At 35.6% G+C, this 20251-nt stretch overlaps 1 protein-coding gene across 1 annotated transcript in view; it reads right to left on the reverse strand.

The window, feature by feature from the left end:
• Positions 1 to 1181: 1181 nt before the first annotated feature.
• Positions 1182 to 20251, reverse strand: part of LOC149300859 (histone deacetylase 9-like) — a 157112-nt gene continuing 138042 nt past the window's right edge. The window contains exons 16-17 of the mRNA XM_089484893.1: positions 1584 to 1703; positions 1182 to 1313 (exon numbers count right to left, since the gene is read on the reverse strand). Coding sequence (XP_089341019.1) covers positions 1182 to 1313; positions 1584 to 1703 — 252 coding nt within the window. The remainder of the gene's footprint in view (positions 1314 to 1583; positions 1704 to 20251) is intronic.

A 20251-nucleotide genomic window follows, 5' to 3' on the forward strand; every position in this document is an offset into this window, starting at 1 on the left:
TAAATGAAAAATTATGATGATGATTATAATAATAATAGTTAGACTTGGGCACCGGCCAACTCTTCGTGCTCGTCTTCGTGGGGAAAGAAATCTTCGTATTCCACTAATATTCGCCTGTTCCTGTGTTCGGTTTGGGCAAATATCTGTGTACATTCTTCGTGTTCATTTTTTGCCGGTTTTTTTTACCTTTTTTTAGAAGGGGTTAATACGTGATTAACGGGGTACGCACTACGCAGCAGCTTTGGCACCAGGATTTTAAAGGTCCGTACGAGCGACTCTATTGGTCGCCGGCAGGAGCCTCCTCTGCCATCAACCAATGGAGTGCACCTGCTTTTGCTTTTAACCTATGGAAACCTATTATATTTTTTACCAATGGAGAAGCTGCCATTTGGTTTCTGTGCAATCAGTGGCATTTTTGACAAAAAATCTTCGTATTGCACTAAAATGGGGAGACTGACTACAAAGTATGGGATAAGTGATTGATTATCTAGGCCCACTTTGCCAACCACATATCCCATGTGTGGGTCAGATTGAAAAGGTTAAACCCACTGTAAAGCTATATTAACTATACAAAAGTGTACAAGTTATAACAAATTCAAAATCTCTTTGCTACCCAATGGAAGGAAATGTACACTTTAGCCAGACAAAAAACAATGACCTTGTTGTTTGTATTTGTTAAATAATTTATATTCAAAACTTCTTAAAAGACTATGGGCATTACAATGCAGCCAAACTATCATTAATTATTGAACAGCAATCCTTCCATCGTAATGAAGTAAAATCAGACCAAAAAAAAATTGTGACACTTTTTATCTCGATTAAAGAATCTCACAGAATGTATCTCTATTTTTATTACATTTTTCAATTGGAGTCCATAGCACTTTTGCTATCAGTCACATATATATATATCGAATTATATATACATATATATTCTGTGACTATTCAATAAAATACAAAAGGTTGTCTTACAGCCCCCCCCCCCAATTTAAATTCAGGCATTTCTAATGACAAATCTAATACTTAACTAGTTTCTGCTATATTTAGTTATGTTGAACATTTAATAAGCTTTTTTATTAAACTTTCATTAACATACAATTATAAATACATTGATGCCAAAATAATTTCCTGGCATGTTTGTATCCATTATTTATATTATTTAATATTAGCCATAAAGCATATGCTTAATATATTAAAATACTTTTAATGATAATGGAATTCAAAGCAGTGAAATATTCTATATCCCCTACGGGAGGATCCAGGCCACCTGTCCAAGCAATATTTACATTAAATCCTTCACCAAGGCCAATTCCAACCTAAAAACAGGAAAAGCACCATATAAAAAATAAATTGTAATAGGAAAATATACAAACTATGTGCTTCTGCGGAGATCAAACAACATATCATGTCAGTTCAGCTTTATTTGACAGCCTTGGTGTACCATGGTCTCTATTCCCAGTGGACTATTTTGTAATCTCGTGTAATTTAAAAAACCAGAGAAGGACGAGAAAATTAGGGGTAATCATGCAATGCAATTAGACCTGAACATTACAAACAAAAATGGAGCTTTAAGAAATAAAGCTAACCTCATCTGGGGCTCCGCTGCCAGGGAAGAAGTTGCCTTCATCATAGGGATGGATGAGAATGTACAGGATGGTAGGGTCAGCATAAAAAGCTTTCTGTGTACCGTTTCCATGGTGAATATCCTAAAAGTGAAAGAAAACACATGACATGCGAGAACGTTCAGTCTAGTGCAAAAGATGCAATAAAATCCATCGTTCATGCAGAAATGAGGAGTCCTTTCCTTGACTTCCCTTTTGCATTTTCTTAAATTCTTCTGCTTTTCACCCTTTTTTCCAACAAGCCTTTGCTTCCTGGGTTTTAAAGCAAATGACTGTTTAATGCACTTATTTTTTTAGACTGGCTTCTTAACATCATGAAACTAATGCGATCATGCCCTGGAGACTTCTGATGAGCAGTCAGTGAGAAATCCCAGTCCTTTTATACAATTAGATAGTTAAACACCAGTTCTTTGTACTTCTTGTCACACTGATGGAATCTAGCATCCTGTTTTATGGAAGAATTTTATGACTTATTAACTGCCAACAGTTCATAACCTCTCCGGTTTAATTAACTAGCCTCATTGGCCTCCAAAAGAAAGACTAATGTTTAAACTAGAAACTAGTATTTTCTAAGAAAGAAAGTAAAAAGAAAAAAAAAAGATGTGGGGCTAAGAGACACAGAACCTTTTCCCAGTTCTTGACAGAATTCTAAACATAAATGTATTCATTGATTTGCCAAGTTCCACTACTAAGGTCAAAGGCTTTGCAACCAGCTGAGTAAATTGGCCTTCTTAAAGCATTCAGTTCACCGAGCAGTCCCACAGCAGCTAGACTGACATCAAAAGGCATGCCAGATGCAAAACGAACTTCATACTTCATTTTTTTTTGCTAAATCATGACGGCAAAAGTTGAAGACATTTAAGTACAGTATGATCTCATTAGAATGGCAACACTGCCCCAGAAAACAGATATTTTCATAATTTTCACAATCAAAGGCAGAAGGGTGAATTTGAGCTGCATGGACAGGCTGCATTATTTAAAGGGCTTGTAATACAACCACTGAAATGTGAGATTGATTGAAAAGAAAATCTAATAAAATACTTAATTCAAGGTAATATCTCAAACCTGGCTGCTGCTCAAGTGCATTTACTCTTATTTCTCTACAGTGTATATATATATATATGTGTGTGTGTTTATACACACTATATGGACAAAAATATCTGGACACCTGACACCTTACACCAATAGGAACTTTTATGACATTGCATTATAAATACATACGCATTAATATGTTGTTGGTTCCCCCATTTGCAGCTATAACAGCTTCCACTCTTCTGGGTAGGGTTTCCTCTAGATTTTGTAGTATTTCTGTGGGAATTTTTGTCCATTTATCCAGTAGAGCATTTGTGAGGTCAGGCACTATTGTTGGACAAGAAGGCCTGGCTCACACTCTCCATTCCAGTTCATCCCAAAGGTGTCCAGTGGGGTTGTGGTCAGGGTTCTGTGTGTGCCTGTCAAGTACTTCCATACCAAACTCATCCAGCCATGTCTTTATGGACCTTGCTTTGCGTACTGGGGCACAGTCATGCTGGAAAAGCATCATACCAGCAGTCAAACATGCTGGTGGTAGTGTGATGGTCTGGGGCTGCTTTGGGTGACTTGACAAAATTAAAGGAACCACAAATTCTGATTTTAACCAGAAAGTCCTGAAGGAGAATAACCGGCCATCAGTTCGTGACCTAAAGCTTAAGTGCAGTTGGGTTATGCAGCAGGACAATCAACCAAAACACAGTCCACCTCTGAATGGCTCAAGAGGAATATATATATATATATACTGTATAAATATATACTCTATTGTTTTGCATTAAAGGGGTGTTATGCAGGCCCTATTAGCAGCTCGAGTACATGGAACATGTGGCTGACCGTATCCAGCTGGCGGCTTCTGGTCTTAATGTGCTATGGTCGCCACGTCATCCCAGGTTCGGCCTTTGTTTTATGTGTTTAAATATATGTTTGTCAAAGTCAAATATTCATACAAACATTTAAACATAACACAATTTAATTCTGAGTTTGTGATAACCCAAAACATTGTTCATTTGGCAATCAGCCTTCATTTAGACCTTTAAAATAAGTCATGACTTAAACTCTGCTCTCCAATCTAGAAATACTCATTGGCTTGTAGATGTTGATGGAAAGGGAGAGTTTATAACTGCCTAAATGTTAAATGTGTAAGGGTTTGAAAGAATGTGTTCACTACCTGTGGAGTCCAGCCTCAACTCTCTGGAGCTGCCTGGGAAGAGACTAGGTGGAAGCAGCGGGACTCTGGAATAAAAGAGGGTTAACGTGGAAGCAGCAGGCAGATCTAGAGCCTCTGCACTGAAGTACACTTCAGTCTCAGAGTCCTCATTTGTAGTTGCCCACCATATGTTGGGCTTCAGCCCCTTTAGCCGATCCCTTGCAACGCTTGCTTTCCTGTTACTGAACACTAGAAAAAATTCTAGAGGTTCTGATGCATTACATAATTAACCTAATTGTGTCCTCCAGTGTAGGATTCCTCCTGTTATGCTTGGCTGCAAAATGTTGGACAATACAAAGTATTGAAGGTATATGAAGGTACACTAAAAAAAGTCCTATGACAAGGACAGTCATTGATGGGCAAATATTTTTTGCAGGTGTATTAATGAACAAAATCTATTATAGCACATCTGAAAAACATGATTTATGAATTTAATGGAATATATTCTGCCTTTTTTAATCTGTCCATTAAAGTGTGTAAAAATACTCAAATTTTGCAAATTAATTCATATCATAAGAATGGCTTTTTCACTATAAATCCTCTCTAAGTACATAACTCACTTATACATATAATGTAATAGTCTGACATATTTTTATTATTGTGTAGCTTTGATAAAGCAGCAAGATAACCTCTCTCTCTAGAGGCTTAGGGTTTCAAAAAGATTAGCACATGATGACAGGAAAGTTGTATAATATTTGGAGTAAATCTAACAAAATTTAAATCGTTTTGAACCCATCGTACGTATTAAATCCAACTACTCTGTTAATCGAGCTGTAAATTATTGTTTAAAAATCCAGAATTAGAAGAAAAACACTTTATGGGCACCGTTAATCACTTGAAATGTCCCACACACTTTATTCCCTTTATTTTAACACTTTATTATAAGGCTTAAAATAAGCTATCACTTTAAGTTCCCAAACAAGTATGAAGCCATTAGAGTTACATACTTAAAACAAGAAAAACATTTAACATCGTTTGTCCTTAAATCTTTTATCACCTGCAAAAACTAATTAAAAGCAGATGTAACAGGTTAGGTTTTGATGCCAAGGTTCATTTCCTGTCTGTGCCTTTGTCAGACAACCTATTACACCTTTCGTGAACTGTAGGCAGAACAAAAATGGTTCTCATAAATCAACGTTTAGCTTTCCCCGGGCATGCATTGTAGTGACCCTTTTAGTTGAAGGTAAAACTTGCATTCATTATTCATGAAATATGTATAGACAACATGCCAAATGTCATTTAAATTCAAGTAAAACATTTGTATGACAAATTAATACTTTCTTAGGGAAGAATGCTTTAGATTAAAAGAACCAGCCCAAAAAGCATTTAGGATTATGTGATGTTGTTTTTCAGAAGCTGGCAGAGATTTCTGTATGTGGAGTATATAAATTCTTGTAATGATTCCGAGAAGGAATGTGGCGTAGCTAGGCAGCTTGGTAAAAGAAGGTGATATATCTCTTTGGTTTATGTTAACAATGCAACATCATATTCACAGTGGTGAACTTCCGCTAAATTGCAGCACTTCGGTGATGTCCTCTCCCCTGATCCCCTGACGATGTCACCGGAAGCACGGCCATTTTGGAGGAAGTTCGTCTGCGTCTGCAGTTGTGCGGATGAAGATAGAAGAGAGAAGATAAAAGAGAGAGGATAAAAAAGAGAAGATGAAGAACCAGAAGATGGGGAAGCAGAACTGCAAGCACAAGTGATCAACAGAGAAGGTAGGAAAACATTTAGAGATCATGAAAGAGAGAGTGAACAGAATGAGAATGAGTGAGAGAGAGTGAATGTGGGTACTGGGCAACCAGTTTTGTTCGCAAATTAAAAATTCCCCCTGGTTTTCATACAAACTGAATTGGCAAGGAACATAATCAGTTGCCTGAAAAAGGAAAGAGTCAGAAATGAACCCAAACATTTGTCTAAATTGTTTTTGATCCATTTGCACATGTATAGTATATATTACATAATGTAATAACATTACCCAAGCTGAGTATTTTAATTCTTAAGGTATATATTCACTTTATTAAAGTTTTTAACATGTTTCCAAGTCCCACAAATGTGATTCCTATTGTTTATGGTCAAATAATCAAATGAGTAATTATATATATTTTTATGGATCGTCATCTTTCCTATGTTTTGCTTCTCTTTCAGGGTTTTTTCAGCTATTGCAACCTAATTAAAAAGCAGGATGAAGTCAGGGAAATGGTTATAAATGTTAAGAGATTTTTTTAATGCTATGTGATCTCTGAAACTCTAAATCTCCTTCAGAGTGTACCTAGAAAATCCTTGTAAGCATCTGCTAATAATTAAAATGGCATGCTTTAGGGACATGTACTGTGCCGGTGATTGCCAGTTTCCCATCTTCAAGTATCTTGGGATACTTATAAGGCTGTTGATTCATCAGCATAATAACCAAGAGTCTTACACTACCATAACTATGATATTGGAATATAGTACAAGTTCCTTTCTATTACATTATTTCTATTCCAGAAGCAGTATCTTTAGTTTCCCTCTTTCTCATCAATGCTCTTCCCTGACCCTTCATTATCTGATCCCATACTTCTTTGTAATCAAAATCATAATCTCTTCTCCAACACTTCTCCATCTTCCCAGTCTTTCTTGCCATTATTCTTCATGTTACTGCATTTAGACATTCATGTGTGCTTTTTTTGGTGGCAAGCTAGGATTGCCCAAGGATGAAACCTGCCAGCCTCTACTTTATAATGACAAAGCATGAATCATTATTATACTGTGTCCAGAAATGTTTTTTATTTAGTCGCTGCTCTAGGCCTATCCTACTATTCCACTATCACTTCTATGATATATCCTGGTGAGCCTCCTAAAAAGGACAAGTGGTGCCAAGTACATTATAGTATAAGGACTGTGCCAACTAGGTACATATCTCCGTGTTTGAATTGGCCAGATAAGGAGAGATCTCCCTTCTAACCAACTCACAGAGCAACAGAGAACTAGGAAGCCTGAGTGTCCAAGATTTCCCTCTAGTTTTGCATCAGATTCCTATATGCCACTGACTGTACCATCATGTTTATTTGCCAAGTCTTTATTCCACTGATATAAGTCTTGTTCCTAAATCCAGCCAATATATGTATAGAGATGGTGTATAAAATGATACCCATTTACACAGTCCTCTCACATTTCTCCTATTTGTTTTGTGACCAGTTCAAGTGACATTATATATTTTATTTGCACATGTCTATATAACATGTTTATTATCCATTATATAAATGATAGGAAACCAATCTGATATGGTATCTTGGATTACCCAAAATGGCAAACTTTTGATTAATTAACAGTGACAATTCTCATCAAGGAACACAAAGTCTCTGATCAATTCTTGGCAAGCATTGCACATAACAGAATTTTCCCATGGTACAGAAATTCAATGCATACAAATATTCATGACTCATAATTGGTATGTTATTTTGTTCAGAAATCATCAGATCAAATAATGTTGAGGTATCACGCAACATCTACCATGGAAAATTGCCAGATTTTATCTTATTAAAAAATATGAGAATGCCACTTCTGACTTTTTAAATAAATATATTCAAACAAAAGAAAATAACTTATATTTCCGTATTTCCTTCATGTAAAACAAACTTGAAACGCTGTTATAAAATTATAATTGTGATCAGTAACGCAGGTGATGACCTCAGAGATATGGTGCTATGGTTGGTCTATGGTTGGTCTATTCCTAATGCAAATGCAAACTATTATATTATATCAAGATCAGCTAAGGAATGTTAAAGGTCCTCTGAAAAGATTGATTACTGCATTAAAAGTGGGTCCAGTCTCAGACAAAACCAAGCATTGAAAGTTGGAATGAAACAGAACAGTACATGGAGTCCACCTGTTTATAGATTATGTTGCGGTGAATTTTAATGTTGAGATGACTGGAGAATTGATTTTTTTCTTGAGGTATTCATATTACTCATTAATCAAAGTAGAGGCTTGTCAGTGACCCTTTGATTAATACGTACATTACATGCAACATAAGAAACTACTAACTTATAGTTATAAACATGTTGCAATTAGAAATACATAGATGCATAGCCAAAGCTATACAATTCAGCTAAGGAAAAAGTTACACAGACATGCTGTCGTCTTAAAGATGCCTGAGACTGATTTCCATGTAAATATGTATTATTTTACGGAGCGTCTGATTAGATTTTCAACCATGCTGAATGACTGCACGTGCTAGGTAACTGTTTACCGATTCATGAAACGTGGGTTACAGGCATACGGTGGGGGCAGGGGTCTCTGACAACTAACATTTTGTAACCTCTGCCTCGGTTTGTCATCCTCCACACATAGGGGAGCATTCGGGCATTAGGGGGTGGAATAAGGGAACCTGTGCCTACAAGATGACAAATAAATTAAAGCTCTAAATGTTACTCATATATACATATTAGAATTTACATGCATACATATAACTTAATCTATACAATGAGAGCAGTTAGTTTTCCTAAATTAAGTTATTTTATGTTACTTTTTACAATGTTCAGCAATTATTTTTTAAGTTATTCTGTAAAGAAATAACATTTGTAATTGTGAATTGTTTAGTGTAACTTTGTATCTATTATTATTACTGTGCTAAGTATTTCAGTGTAATTGATGAGATATATTTATACTTGTTTATTTCTTTTGTTTGTTTTTTCTTTTGCAGTGTAGTGTGATTTACTGTATTATCTGTATTGCTGGAATTATTTTCCCAAAACTGTATTTTCCAGAGGAAACTGCTGGCTGAAAGACATGTCAGTCTGAATTGTCAGAGGGGCCGTCTTTCAAAAATATGTGTATACAATCTCTAGTTTGAGGTTTTGGGACAGTTTAATTTTGTAAACCATTAAATCTAGATTGTAAACTGACCCAGCTGAAAAGATCTATCTGTACTCCAAAAAATTTGGTATCTATATTGGTCAAAAATAAAGGCTTAAGTATAGTTTCCTAACACATCAAAAAAAATATGTCCTTAATTACTTTTTTAACTTCTGCACAAACCTGAAAAACGATGAAATGATGAAAAGTAGCCTTGAGAAAACAAAAAAAAATGTAATTTCCACAGAAGAGTTTGCCTGATCACTTGAGTCATGTAAGTGTTGACAATTACATTTTAGGAACCATCATGTGTCACAGTAGAGTTTATCATGTGATAAAAATCAGGCTTAGGTAAAAAAAAACTTGCCTTGTATTGAAAACACATTAGCAGTTCTGATTCGTAACTTGAAAATTGGTTTTATCGGCATAATAACCAATTACATTTTCCAATCAGCAGATTTTTTTTCCATTGGTTGATATGATGGTTGGTTGGTAAGCAGTACTCCAGCAAAGAATGGATGAAATTGGAGAATAAGTCATTATGACATATTTCCCCATAGCATTCAGCTAAAGGTCAATTTATACCACCGTATATTACTCTCACTTATGCAAAGATGTCAGCATGACCAAAAAAGTTGTATATATTCCTCTTAAACTTTTGAATCTTTAATCAGTATGACACAGGGAGGAATGCCATTGTAGTCCATGTGATTTTCATTAGAGGTTATGAAAGTAAAAGTGTGAAGATAGGAGCCTGACTGCTGAATGGTCGCATATCCATCCACAGCTGCAAATGCAACTCTCAGAGGAGCCATCTAACGATGGAGAATGATGACAGCAGTGCAAAAAGATCTTTGATAGCTTTAGGTTTTTTGGGGGGTTTGATGAGCAAACATATGGTTTTCAACCCAAACACAGCAATAAGAAGCACATTTACTAGATGTTATTTGGAGAATGTGGTCTGAAAATCTTAGTCATTGTCATATACCAACTTAAGCACCCTTTTTGTATTAAAACATAATACTTAAAACATAATACTTAAAACATAATACTTAAAACTTGCAATTCTGTTTTGGTGTTGACACTATAGTGTCAACCAAAGGAGAGTATCTTAACCAAAGGGGTAGAACAAATGTAATTGGAAGGAGTAATCATGTAGATCAATTCAGGATGGTCCATATATAATGTAGGTTACTGATTACTTTTACATATGTATATGTATATAGAAGATTGCCAAAATAATCTATATTTTTGAATTTGAGAACTAAAGAATGTTATTATGTGAAATATTTTTTACTCTAGATATTACATTCAAAATCACTCAACATCAAAGAGTACTATTTTGTTGTCCAAAACAAATATTCCATATTTATTAAGCTAATATGAGACAAGTTCTGGTTCAAAGTATTAAACTTGGAGCAATTGGACTGCATTGGTCACTAAAGCAATTTCCCTGGAGAATTACACTAGATATGCCTTAGTAAAAAACAAAAAAGATTATTTAAGATTATTTAAAAATTAAAAACCATACAAAAAATGTCCAGCCTCTATCAGAGATTTCAAAAATATTCTCTTTTTTAAAAAAAAAATATCTTTATAAACCCACATTCACTAATTCAAGTGACTTCATGCATAGCAAAAAAACATGCAAAGTGCATGTTATTGTTGGAACAGAAATAGCAAAAACAAAAAACCGAAGGAGACTGCCAAGTACTTACACATACACACACATATTAAACAAAGCATAAAACAGATGCAAAAGTTGATTTGTTTTTTGTTTTAACTCTTTGAGTGGTCAATGAGTTTACATAGCATTGATCAGGAATTTTAATGTGTTTTACATCATTCTTACACTCAAAAGTTTCAGGCCAGCATCCCATACACACAGGGAGCAACCGTAACCATTTACAGCCATCACAAAAGTGTGTTTATGTTTTCCACATATTAGCAAATCAAAGATTACAGACCCTCAATTAAAAAGTGGAATTTTCTACCTGGATGGTTGAGTGAAATAAGGGAAGTGAGAATGCTGTACTTTTAATTGAGTGCCAGATACCATGAGAAGAGTAAACAGGAATCTACCACAGAGATGCTTTGGCTAATTTGAAGCAAAATCATATTAATGAGTCTTATTAAATGGATCCATTACACTGAAAAGCTTAGAGCATAGGTTCGGAACAAAGATTTCTTTCAACTGGATTAGACTCATAAGTAAAAAGTAATAGGTCAGGTGAAAAAAATAAATGGTCTTTTTCAAGTTGACAAAATGCCTCTAAATAACATCTATTTTATTTTCTACTTCTTCATATTTTAACTCTCGCTTGCTCTTCTTCCATGTATTGTGTCCAATATGACTATATTATATGTCGAAAGATGTTTATGTTTTGAATCTGTCTTAAAATGTTTCTTTAAATGTTTCAGTGCTACTAGAATTTATCATGTAATATTCTAATATGCTTTCTATTTTCTGTCTGTTCCTTATCTCATTATACTATGTATATGTACATATATATATAAAAGTTGAGAGGTTGTACCATGTTAGCTGTAAAAACACGGGAGACTTACACTATATAATATGCCTGAGGAAGAGACTTGAGAGGTCTTGAAAGCTTGCACTCAGTTAACCAATAAAGGTATCAAATTGACTCTACTCGTCTCATCCTCTTGTATCCTCCCTTGCTTGCCTGCATTACACAAGAAAAGCATCACAAGGAAGCATGGGAGCACTGAAGTGAAGGTCTGTATGAACAGACATTGCACTACCTTCTCTTTGGGCTAGTAAGAAGGAGATCATTGAGCTCTCCAACCTCTCCTGCTCCTCCAGAGGCAAAGAGTCCAGTCCGCCTCCAGAGGATTCCAGCAGGACAATGGCTCCTAGCTGTTGATAGTTTATATTGGTTTTCAGTGTGAGGCCATAAGTAATGCCACTTAACCCCAGACATTTTTTTGGAAACTACCAACATTTGGAGCAACTCTTTGAATAACTCAATTTGCCCTCTCAGGAGATGAGAAGCTGATTAAAATAGGTATGCCCAGGTTGTGAACTGAATGAAAATGATGTATATTTCTTTAAAATTAAATGGTACTTACTAACTAACAAAGTACTTTTTTTTGTATTTGTGGCTTACAACCAAGGCCTTTAACCCATGGATTATCAATAAGGACAACGGCTGTCAACATATTGATTCAGACTCAAGATATCTATACATTTGCATGTATGTTGATGTATTTTTTTTTTAGTTATATTGGTGTCAAGTTGAATGCTGCACTTATTGTTACTAAAGATTGGTTTTCTAAAATGGTTTAAAAAATATGTTGCATCTAATTTAAACCAGGAATATACATGTTGAGTGTTCTTTTGTTCTTACTGTGTTATTTAATAAGGTTTGTGCGGTGTCAATGAGTGATGTCGCGTGCACATCAATGTTTGTGGAATGCAGTGATGTCCTACAAATGTATCCCTGGGAAATGGGTCATCAACCTGACATGACCTAGATGCACACTATCAAAAAAGTAGTTTAATGCAGGCGGCCTTAGTAATAGCTGTATGTTCTGAATTCTTATTTATATTAATTATGTTTTACTTTAACATTAAGTGTACTATAATGAAGATCCCTTTTCATTGTTCTTTTTTTTTTCTTGCACTGGAAACACCAAATGTTTTAAATCAAAAAGGATGTCTCCTATGTTTAGGCAACAGCAAAACACATGAAAGTAAAACAACTTTAGATGATTAGATGATTACAGGAAACATCCCTTTTCATGTTTAATGCAGAAAAGTAGTGTGAGCGTGAGAACATAATAAAGTTCTGGTACAAATTACAGAAGAAAATTAGCAAATATTATCTTAAGTGTGATAGTTGGCTATTATGATAATAGCCATAGAAGCTAACACAGTTATAATACCCATTCCTCAATGGAACAAAAGCTCATTTTGTCATTGTATGCCTCATTAACTAGAATTCAGACTCAAGTATTCATGTAATTTTTACAACCAGGAACTAACAAGAAATACTGATTTGAAATAAAAAATTGGATTTTACTTTTACTAAATTCCATTGTCAATAAGAATTAAAAGAAAGAACAAAATAAAGAAAATGCATTTGGCACTGTTCCACATAAGTTCACAAATAAATATGATATAGCATTATCTCAATTAATATAAAATAAAATAAATACTAGTTAACAATTAAAAACTGCGTATTTTTGCCTCAAAACTTACAAATTGCAGTAGCACTTACAGGTGGAGAGAGGCAATTGTTTAATGAAAGGAGAAAAAAGTGTATTGTGTACAGAAAAGTTTACTGTCCCTGACAAAAATACAAAAAAATTAAAAGCAGACAAAAAATAAATAAATAAATAAAACCACTTTCCTAGAGTAGAAATTGCAGCTTCTCTGGTTCCTTGAAGTAGCCAATGAGTGAAACAAAAAACCCCCCATTGAAATCAATAGGATTGCTTTCCATACATGCACGCCAATCTGAAAAGTCCCTCACCTGCAGTATTTGCTGAACCACCGCTGGTTCTGACTGACTGTATGTATCATGTGCGACGAGATATTTTCAGCTAAATGGAAAATAACTGGGGGGTGGCAAATGCGTATGGGGGATACTGCAGAAGGTACAATTGCCTGTCAGGTACATCACAGAAAAAACCATCAACTTAACGACAAATGACGCGTCTGGCATGTCATGCTGTAAGATGAGCTTTCTTCCCTCAGCCGATGTTGCTGCAATGCCTCGATGTCAAAGGCATTCAGCAACACCAAAGGAATAAGCAGGGGCACTTTGTGATTGCCCTCCGGAGCGATCACATTCACCACACTGAAAGGCAGCATGCCTTTCAAAATGGTGGCACCCTGCTGCTGGAAAGAGCACAATGTTCAATGATCACTTCCTTAGCTCAGCAGGTGTTGCTGAAATGTCTCAATATCAAAGCATTCAGCATGCTGGCCAAAAACATTCAAAATAAAAAGGCTCCCGGAGGATCTTTCCAGACCTCTCTGCTCCCAACTTTAGGCTGATCACGGGTACTGTTGAGAAATAAATAAAAATGTAAAAAAAAAAGCTAAACTATTGAAGACTCTAGTCACTATGACATCGTAAGGGGAACCATCCAGTTCCAAGAAAATGTAAAACAAAATATAAAAAAATAGTAAAAATGTAAAAAATAAAATGTAAAAATAGGTGCCCAAACACCTCATGCCCCTCCCACTAGAAATATACATTAAAAAAACTTTCCTCGCTCCCAAAGTACAAAAATAAAAAAATAGTGTAGAATGTAAGGGGCATTTTACGCCCTTATAAAATAGCAATATGCTGCTTGTACTTTTTCACCTATAACTTGCAAAAAAACATTGGGTGTTTCCAAACTTAGGAAAAATCTAAGAATCTATTTAGCAGGGTTCTTCATTAGCTTTTGTAGATGAGTAAAATATTTTTTAAATACATATCCGAAAAGGGTTTTTTCCGTAATGTTTTACCCTGTTTTATTATTTATTATAATACATTATATGATTAAAATAATGGTATCTAAAGAAAGCCCTTCTTGTCCTTAAAAAATAATATATAATTTGTGTAGGTGTGAGAAAGGAGAAAATACAGCTAAACACAAACACCACAAAAATGTTAAAACAGCCATTGTCACGAAGGGTACAACATTTCCAAAGGGGTTGAAGAAACACCTAATCTATCAGATACATTAAAGTACATGTGATGGCTGGAGTGTCCCATTTAATATCCAGAGCAATAAACTTGTGAAGAAAACTTTTCTGTGTAGCCTACTATCTACATAATTATAATACATGTGTGTATAATAGTTGTGCAAACTTGATGCACTTGAATGCATTATAGGGTCAATCATTCATGATAAAGATTCCCCGTATATAGTTATTAATAGATACCCATGTCAATATTTCACATGTGCGATAACAGCCACCATAATATAATCATAAATACATTTTAAAAAGCTTGACTTAATCAATGTAGTTCTAGCCCATGTAGAGATACCTGTTGGACAATTCATTTAATATATTTAATATTTAAATACACTTGTGGCTATTAAAATGCACATATAAATTAAACATCATTATGCAATGAGACAAAAAAGACAAATAGGGCTGACAGTCACAAAATTGTCTGTAAGTTTTATGAAATTAATGCTAGGGATAGGCCCGTGTCCAGCTGGAAGATAACAAAAAATATATTCATATAGCCCTGATCAAATGACACTTTTAGATGAGCAAGGTAACCCACCGATCAATCCAGACAGTATTAAGCATAAAGTATCCTCTTCGTGGAACCCCATAGAATATGCGGGCAAATATATAGATGTATAATAGAAAACACCTTGATTAACTGGCTAGATATGAAGTGACAGCAGAATACAAGAGACCAACCATCAGTGTAAACCTCTGACAACGGAACCTGATGTTACACAACTCCTATATGAATCAAGAAGAAAGCCCAGGAGAGAAACAAAGCTCTCTCTAAAGTTCTGTCAGGATAAAGTGTCAGATGTTTAAAGACTATCCAATATGACGAAGAGGCCAATATGTAATAATACACTTATTGACATATGGATAAAATTAATTTGTAATGTAGCTCTTTGAACCAAACTAATAAAATACTAGGTGGTATGCTGTTTACTGAGTCAGAGCCATGGAGAATGTTTATTACATAATCAGATATGCATTTAACAGAGTTTTTGGAAGGGCTGCAAGATATTTTAGAATTCTTCATACATATTATTAGAATTCCTGTATGATAAGAAGTGTAATAGTTGTGCAGAAGAAAGAATGAAATGCAGTAAAGTATATTTGAGTTTCCAATGGGGTCACCAGGATTGATAATCAACGTATTTCCATGAACTTAAACTAATTGGACTAATTGCATTTCAGACATTTCAGGATGACGGAGATACTTTATCGACATCAGATTGAGTGGCAAATACAGATCTACAAGTATACATACTTAAGGTTCTTTAGAACAATCACCAGTCTCTTCTACTGTTTATTTGGAAGGTTTTAAATGGCAGGTCTCTTCTTCGTTTTGGTGTCTTCTCAGTCTCACGATTGTTCACAACACAAATTAAACCGGTAACCTTTGAGTCTGGTGACATATAACCTATTTTGCACAATATTGTCCAAACATAGAAGGATGTGAATAAACTATGATGCAATTTAAGAGGGTACTGTAATTGTTATTTTGTCAATTTCATGTACTTTCATAAACTGAGGCAAAACGTCCAACTGGTCAGAAGAATGTCTCTATGCTCAATGGAATTGATAAGGACTGTGAGCATGTTGGCAGCCTAAAGGTCTAAAGTTTTCTATATCTTGTCTAAAAATACAAAGTGGATTATGTCAGCCTCAATCAAACAATCTTGGGCCATTGCATTAAAATCCACTTCAGGAAACTCTGAATTATGTATTCAAACCATTATTTAATTATCTTATATGTAATTATGTGTCGTGTGTAGTGCTCTATCTTCTTATTACAATTACCCTTTTTTTTTAGAAACCAATAATTTATTATTATGTTTACAAGTTGAAACTTATCTGAGCCTAAACATTTGCAGCAAATGGTGTTTGCGCTAGGCAGAGAAGGTGAATAGTATCAAAAGACAAAACGTGTTCTGTTTAATGACTTGATGTTCATAAAGGTACACTGTTGAAGGTTAAACGCCACCAGCCAGCATAATGCTTCATATATGTTAAAATAAACCTTAAGTATTAATCATAGCTTCCCTGACTTCAGTAGACAGACAACATGTATAGTTAAACTCAGTGAAGTTAACATACCAAATAAAATGTCAAAGTTCTGTCAAGTCTACGGCTTCTGTAAACTGTTTAGACTGGGATTATGTTGGTCATTTACATTAACCTTTACTGTTCACTTAAGCGAGATATAATAGAAACTGCGAAGAAGACCAGTGTTTTTAGTAATTGCCTTGCACAAAGAAAAAGGATTTTGGGTAATTACATAGAAATTCAAATATATCCCTGTATCTATATATATATATATATATATATACACACACAATTTTTACTGTTCATATATGCTACACGACTAAAATTAAAACATATAATTGTGTAATTGTGTGTGTAATTGGTTGACTCTTTACCATTTGCTTGATTTCATTAGACAGGATCTCTCATCACTTGTATTATTCACAAATGATACCACACCCTACTAACCATCTTCCCACACCATGACCTTCACTAGACCCTGAAACCCAAAAATAACATAATCTCACTCTTTATTTCTTTCCTTTTTTCCCACACACAATGCAACCCAGACCTCACCTTTAGCTCTCCTGAGGCCACTTTGGATATTAGTCCGATGACACAGCCAACGCCATGCGTGCAGCTCTGGCCGAATGCAGCTCATTCCAAATGGTGTCACTCTCCACCTGAGCAAACAGTGAGCAAAGAAAAAATGGAGGGGGGGAGAGAAGCAGAGAGAGAGAGAGAGAGAGAGAGAGGAAAGGAGAGAGTATAAGCGAAAACAAATCTGTGAGGGAGGGCTGGCAGGGTGACAGGCAATGTACAATAACATTAGTCTTCCGTCTTGGCCAGCTTAAAGGCCCTTCTGGACATGTCTTTGCTTATACTTTTTCTTAATACAGACTTCTCCAATGGAAACACATTCCTGTCATGCCTCACTGCTATTCCCTGTTTATATATCTCATTACAAACAGCATTACATAGGCCAGATCTGGCTTACTCACAGGGCCATCAGATGCAGGCCCACAGTAGTTGATGCAGTGTTCAGCATGAATTAGAATTGCAATCTAGACATTACAATTCCAGAACAAAGTTAAATGATTGTAGCGTTAAGAAACAAAAAGAAAAAAAACATAAACCCAAACTAAATGATGATGCCTACGTGCATTTAGTATTTTCCTTAAAACATTGCTTTGATTGATTGTACCTTAATACATTCAAGCAACTAAGTTAAATTAGTAAAACGCAGGAAAACAAAATAGTGTAAAATGCATAAAAAAATGTGAGCTGATGTGAGATTTAAACAATGGAGTTTGCCTTGTCTCAGTATTGACATTTGTTTAAGCCTTAATAATAAAGCACACACTTGTCTTGCTTAGGTAGTGGTGTAACAGGTGTGGTACCATGGTGCGTAGATGCAACTAGGTCTCAAAGGGACCTTCCACAACTCGTATTCTGTGTTCTGGTGTGAGAGCTGGGAGATCCTGCTCCCTTCTGGTCCACATGTTCTTAGTTGGTGCTACATCTTCTTCTACACGAACACCAACTCACAATGTCCACTAGTATGTTTGATGGCAATCAAAGTAGCCCAATGGGTAAAAAGAAATGTCTAAGCAATATCTTAAACTTATACACATCTCTTTATAATGTATAACCAAACATTAAATAAAGGAATATCTGAAACCGAAACAATATCTTTGTAATGTTTTATTTAAAGTGTGCCAGTCAAAAAAAAACACGGAATGTAAAAGTAGGCTGTAATGGAGCATCAACCATGCCTGGACCACGCAAGACTGGGCTCTAGCTTGGCTTAAGCCCTCGCTGGCTTACCAAGCTCTATTTAAAACAAAAATACAGCTATAACCTATACTTCACTACATCGCATGGATAAAATTGGATATCCTACCTTAAGTGAAGCCTGTCATCCACTTTAAACTGGCGTTAAGCATTTTCGGCTCATAACCATTTGACTTTAATATTTAATGCAGTCTAGGAGTTTTCTTTTCAAAGTTGCCAAGATGCATAAAAACTTGGCAAGAGTTTAATGTAACATTTCTTCAAGGTCTGTGACTTTAGCAATATGTTCCTGAACATCAACACTATTGTTAGTAAACCATTTTTCAAAATGTATATAATAAGCTTTTAAAGATTTCAGTTCCACAGAAAATGTGCTGAGAAGGAAAAGAATATGCTTAATTTTTTAGTAAGTACGTTCTCTATCATGGCAACTAATTGACATGAGTAAGGTGTCAATTCACAGTGAGTTGTTGATGACTTGCAGTTAGACTAAAAAAGATCCAGCTGTCTTTGTCATATGTTAATAATAGTTAGCGTGGACATTCTTTTAGAAGAATCTTGCCAAGATGGGTCCTTTAAAAGTGAATTCATTTTTTTTATCTTACTATACATAACTCTTTAATAAAAAAAAATAAAATGGTATAAAACAGTTTAGTTTGCTTTTAGGTGGGCAATGCAGAGCTGCGCTGACCAAGTATTGTTCATTTGTTTTTGTTGTTTTTTCAAAAATACCATTTATGACCACAAAACAACTTTCCCTATAAAGTAGACGGTAGCTGCAGTACAATGGAGCGCCAGCATATTCCGTAGCAAAGTTTCAAATGGGAAAATGAACAATAACATTAAAATTTACAAATATACAAAATGAACAATAACATTGAGAAATGTTAATAAATACTGGTACAGATGGAGAAGAGGGCCATGGCTGCGTGAGTTTGCAATCTATTATGAAGTTTGTGAGGATGAGATAGAACGCAAGGGAGTGTTTAATACCAACCATTATTTCCATTTACCAAACAATGGGTTGACATGACACTAGTTGATTAGTGTAGCAGGTAGGGAATTTTTGAGACTTGGTTGAGTTTATTACCTACTGAATCACTAGCTATATGTTGAATTAATATGTATTTTAGGCAAAAGCATTTTATTTATACCCGAGGCCAGATTCTATTCAGACTGTTAAGCGTAATACATTTTATATCATTTGCATTGCTTGGAATAAATACAGCATCTTCACTTGGTGGAATATTATTTTATTATTTACTATATTATATAAGTAATTTTTTTATTAATTGTCAGGACTCGGGTGATCAGGTCGGGGAGGAGCCCATGTGCAGGGGATACTTGGGGTTCGGTCTGTAACCCACAGTGCATGATTATGCAAACAAAGACACCACAAGCAGAAATCCAGGTAATGCAATGTATTTTATGTATATAACAGGACCAGCAAATGAGGGTAATACAGTCTAAGCAAGAAACCGGACGTATGGCAAAATAAATACCGGTAATAAGTCTTTTGGCAGGGAGCCCGCTTGGAAGGGCACGAAAGGCAGAGAGCCCGCTTGGAAGGGCACGAAAGGCACACAGCCCGCTTGGAAGGGCACGAAAGGCACACAGCCCACTTGGAAGGACAGAAAGCAGGGAATCCACTTGGAAGGACACAAAGCAGGGAGTCCACTTGGAAGGACACAAAGCAGGGAGTCCACTTGGAAGGACACAAAGCAGGGAGTCCACTTGGAAGGACACAAAGCAGGGAGTCCACTTGGAAGGACACAAAGGCAGGGAACCCACTTGATCAGGACACAAAGCAGGGAACCAGGAACAGTACAGGTGCAGAGCCACAGCAGAAAGGTCCATAGACTTCAATACAAAGGCCCTGACTGAAGGGCAGGGCAGGTTCATAAAGGCAGGGTAATCCAGGTAACAAGGCCCTGCTGGATGTATTGACTAGGACTCAACCCAGGTAACAAGGCACACCTGAGTTCTGAGTGCTCCAGAGGGCGGAGGGTGGCCACTGGTGGTAGCAGATTTAAACAC

This window comes from Sceloporus occidentalis, unplaced genomic scaffold, assembly GCF_023333645.1.
Source record: "Sceloporus occidentalis isolate IW3139 unplaced genomic scaffold, rSceOcc1.0.p SCAF_23, whole genome shotgun sequence".
Lineage (NCBI taxonomy): Eukaryota > Metazoa > Chordata > Lepidosauria > Squamata > Phrynosomatidae > Sceloporus > Sceloporus occidentalis.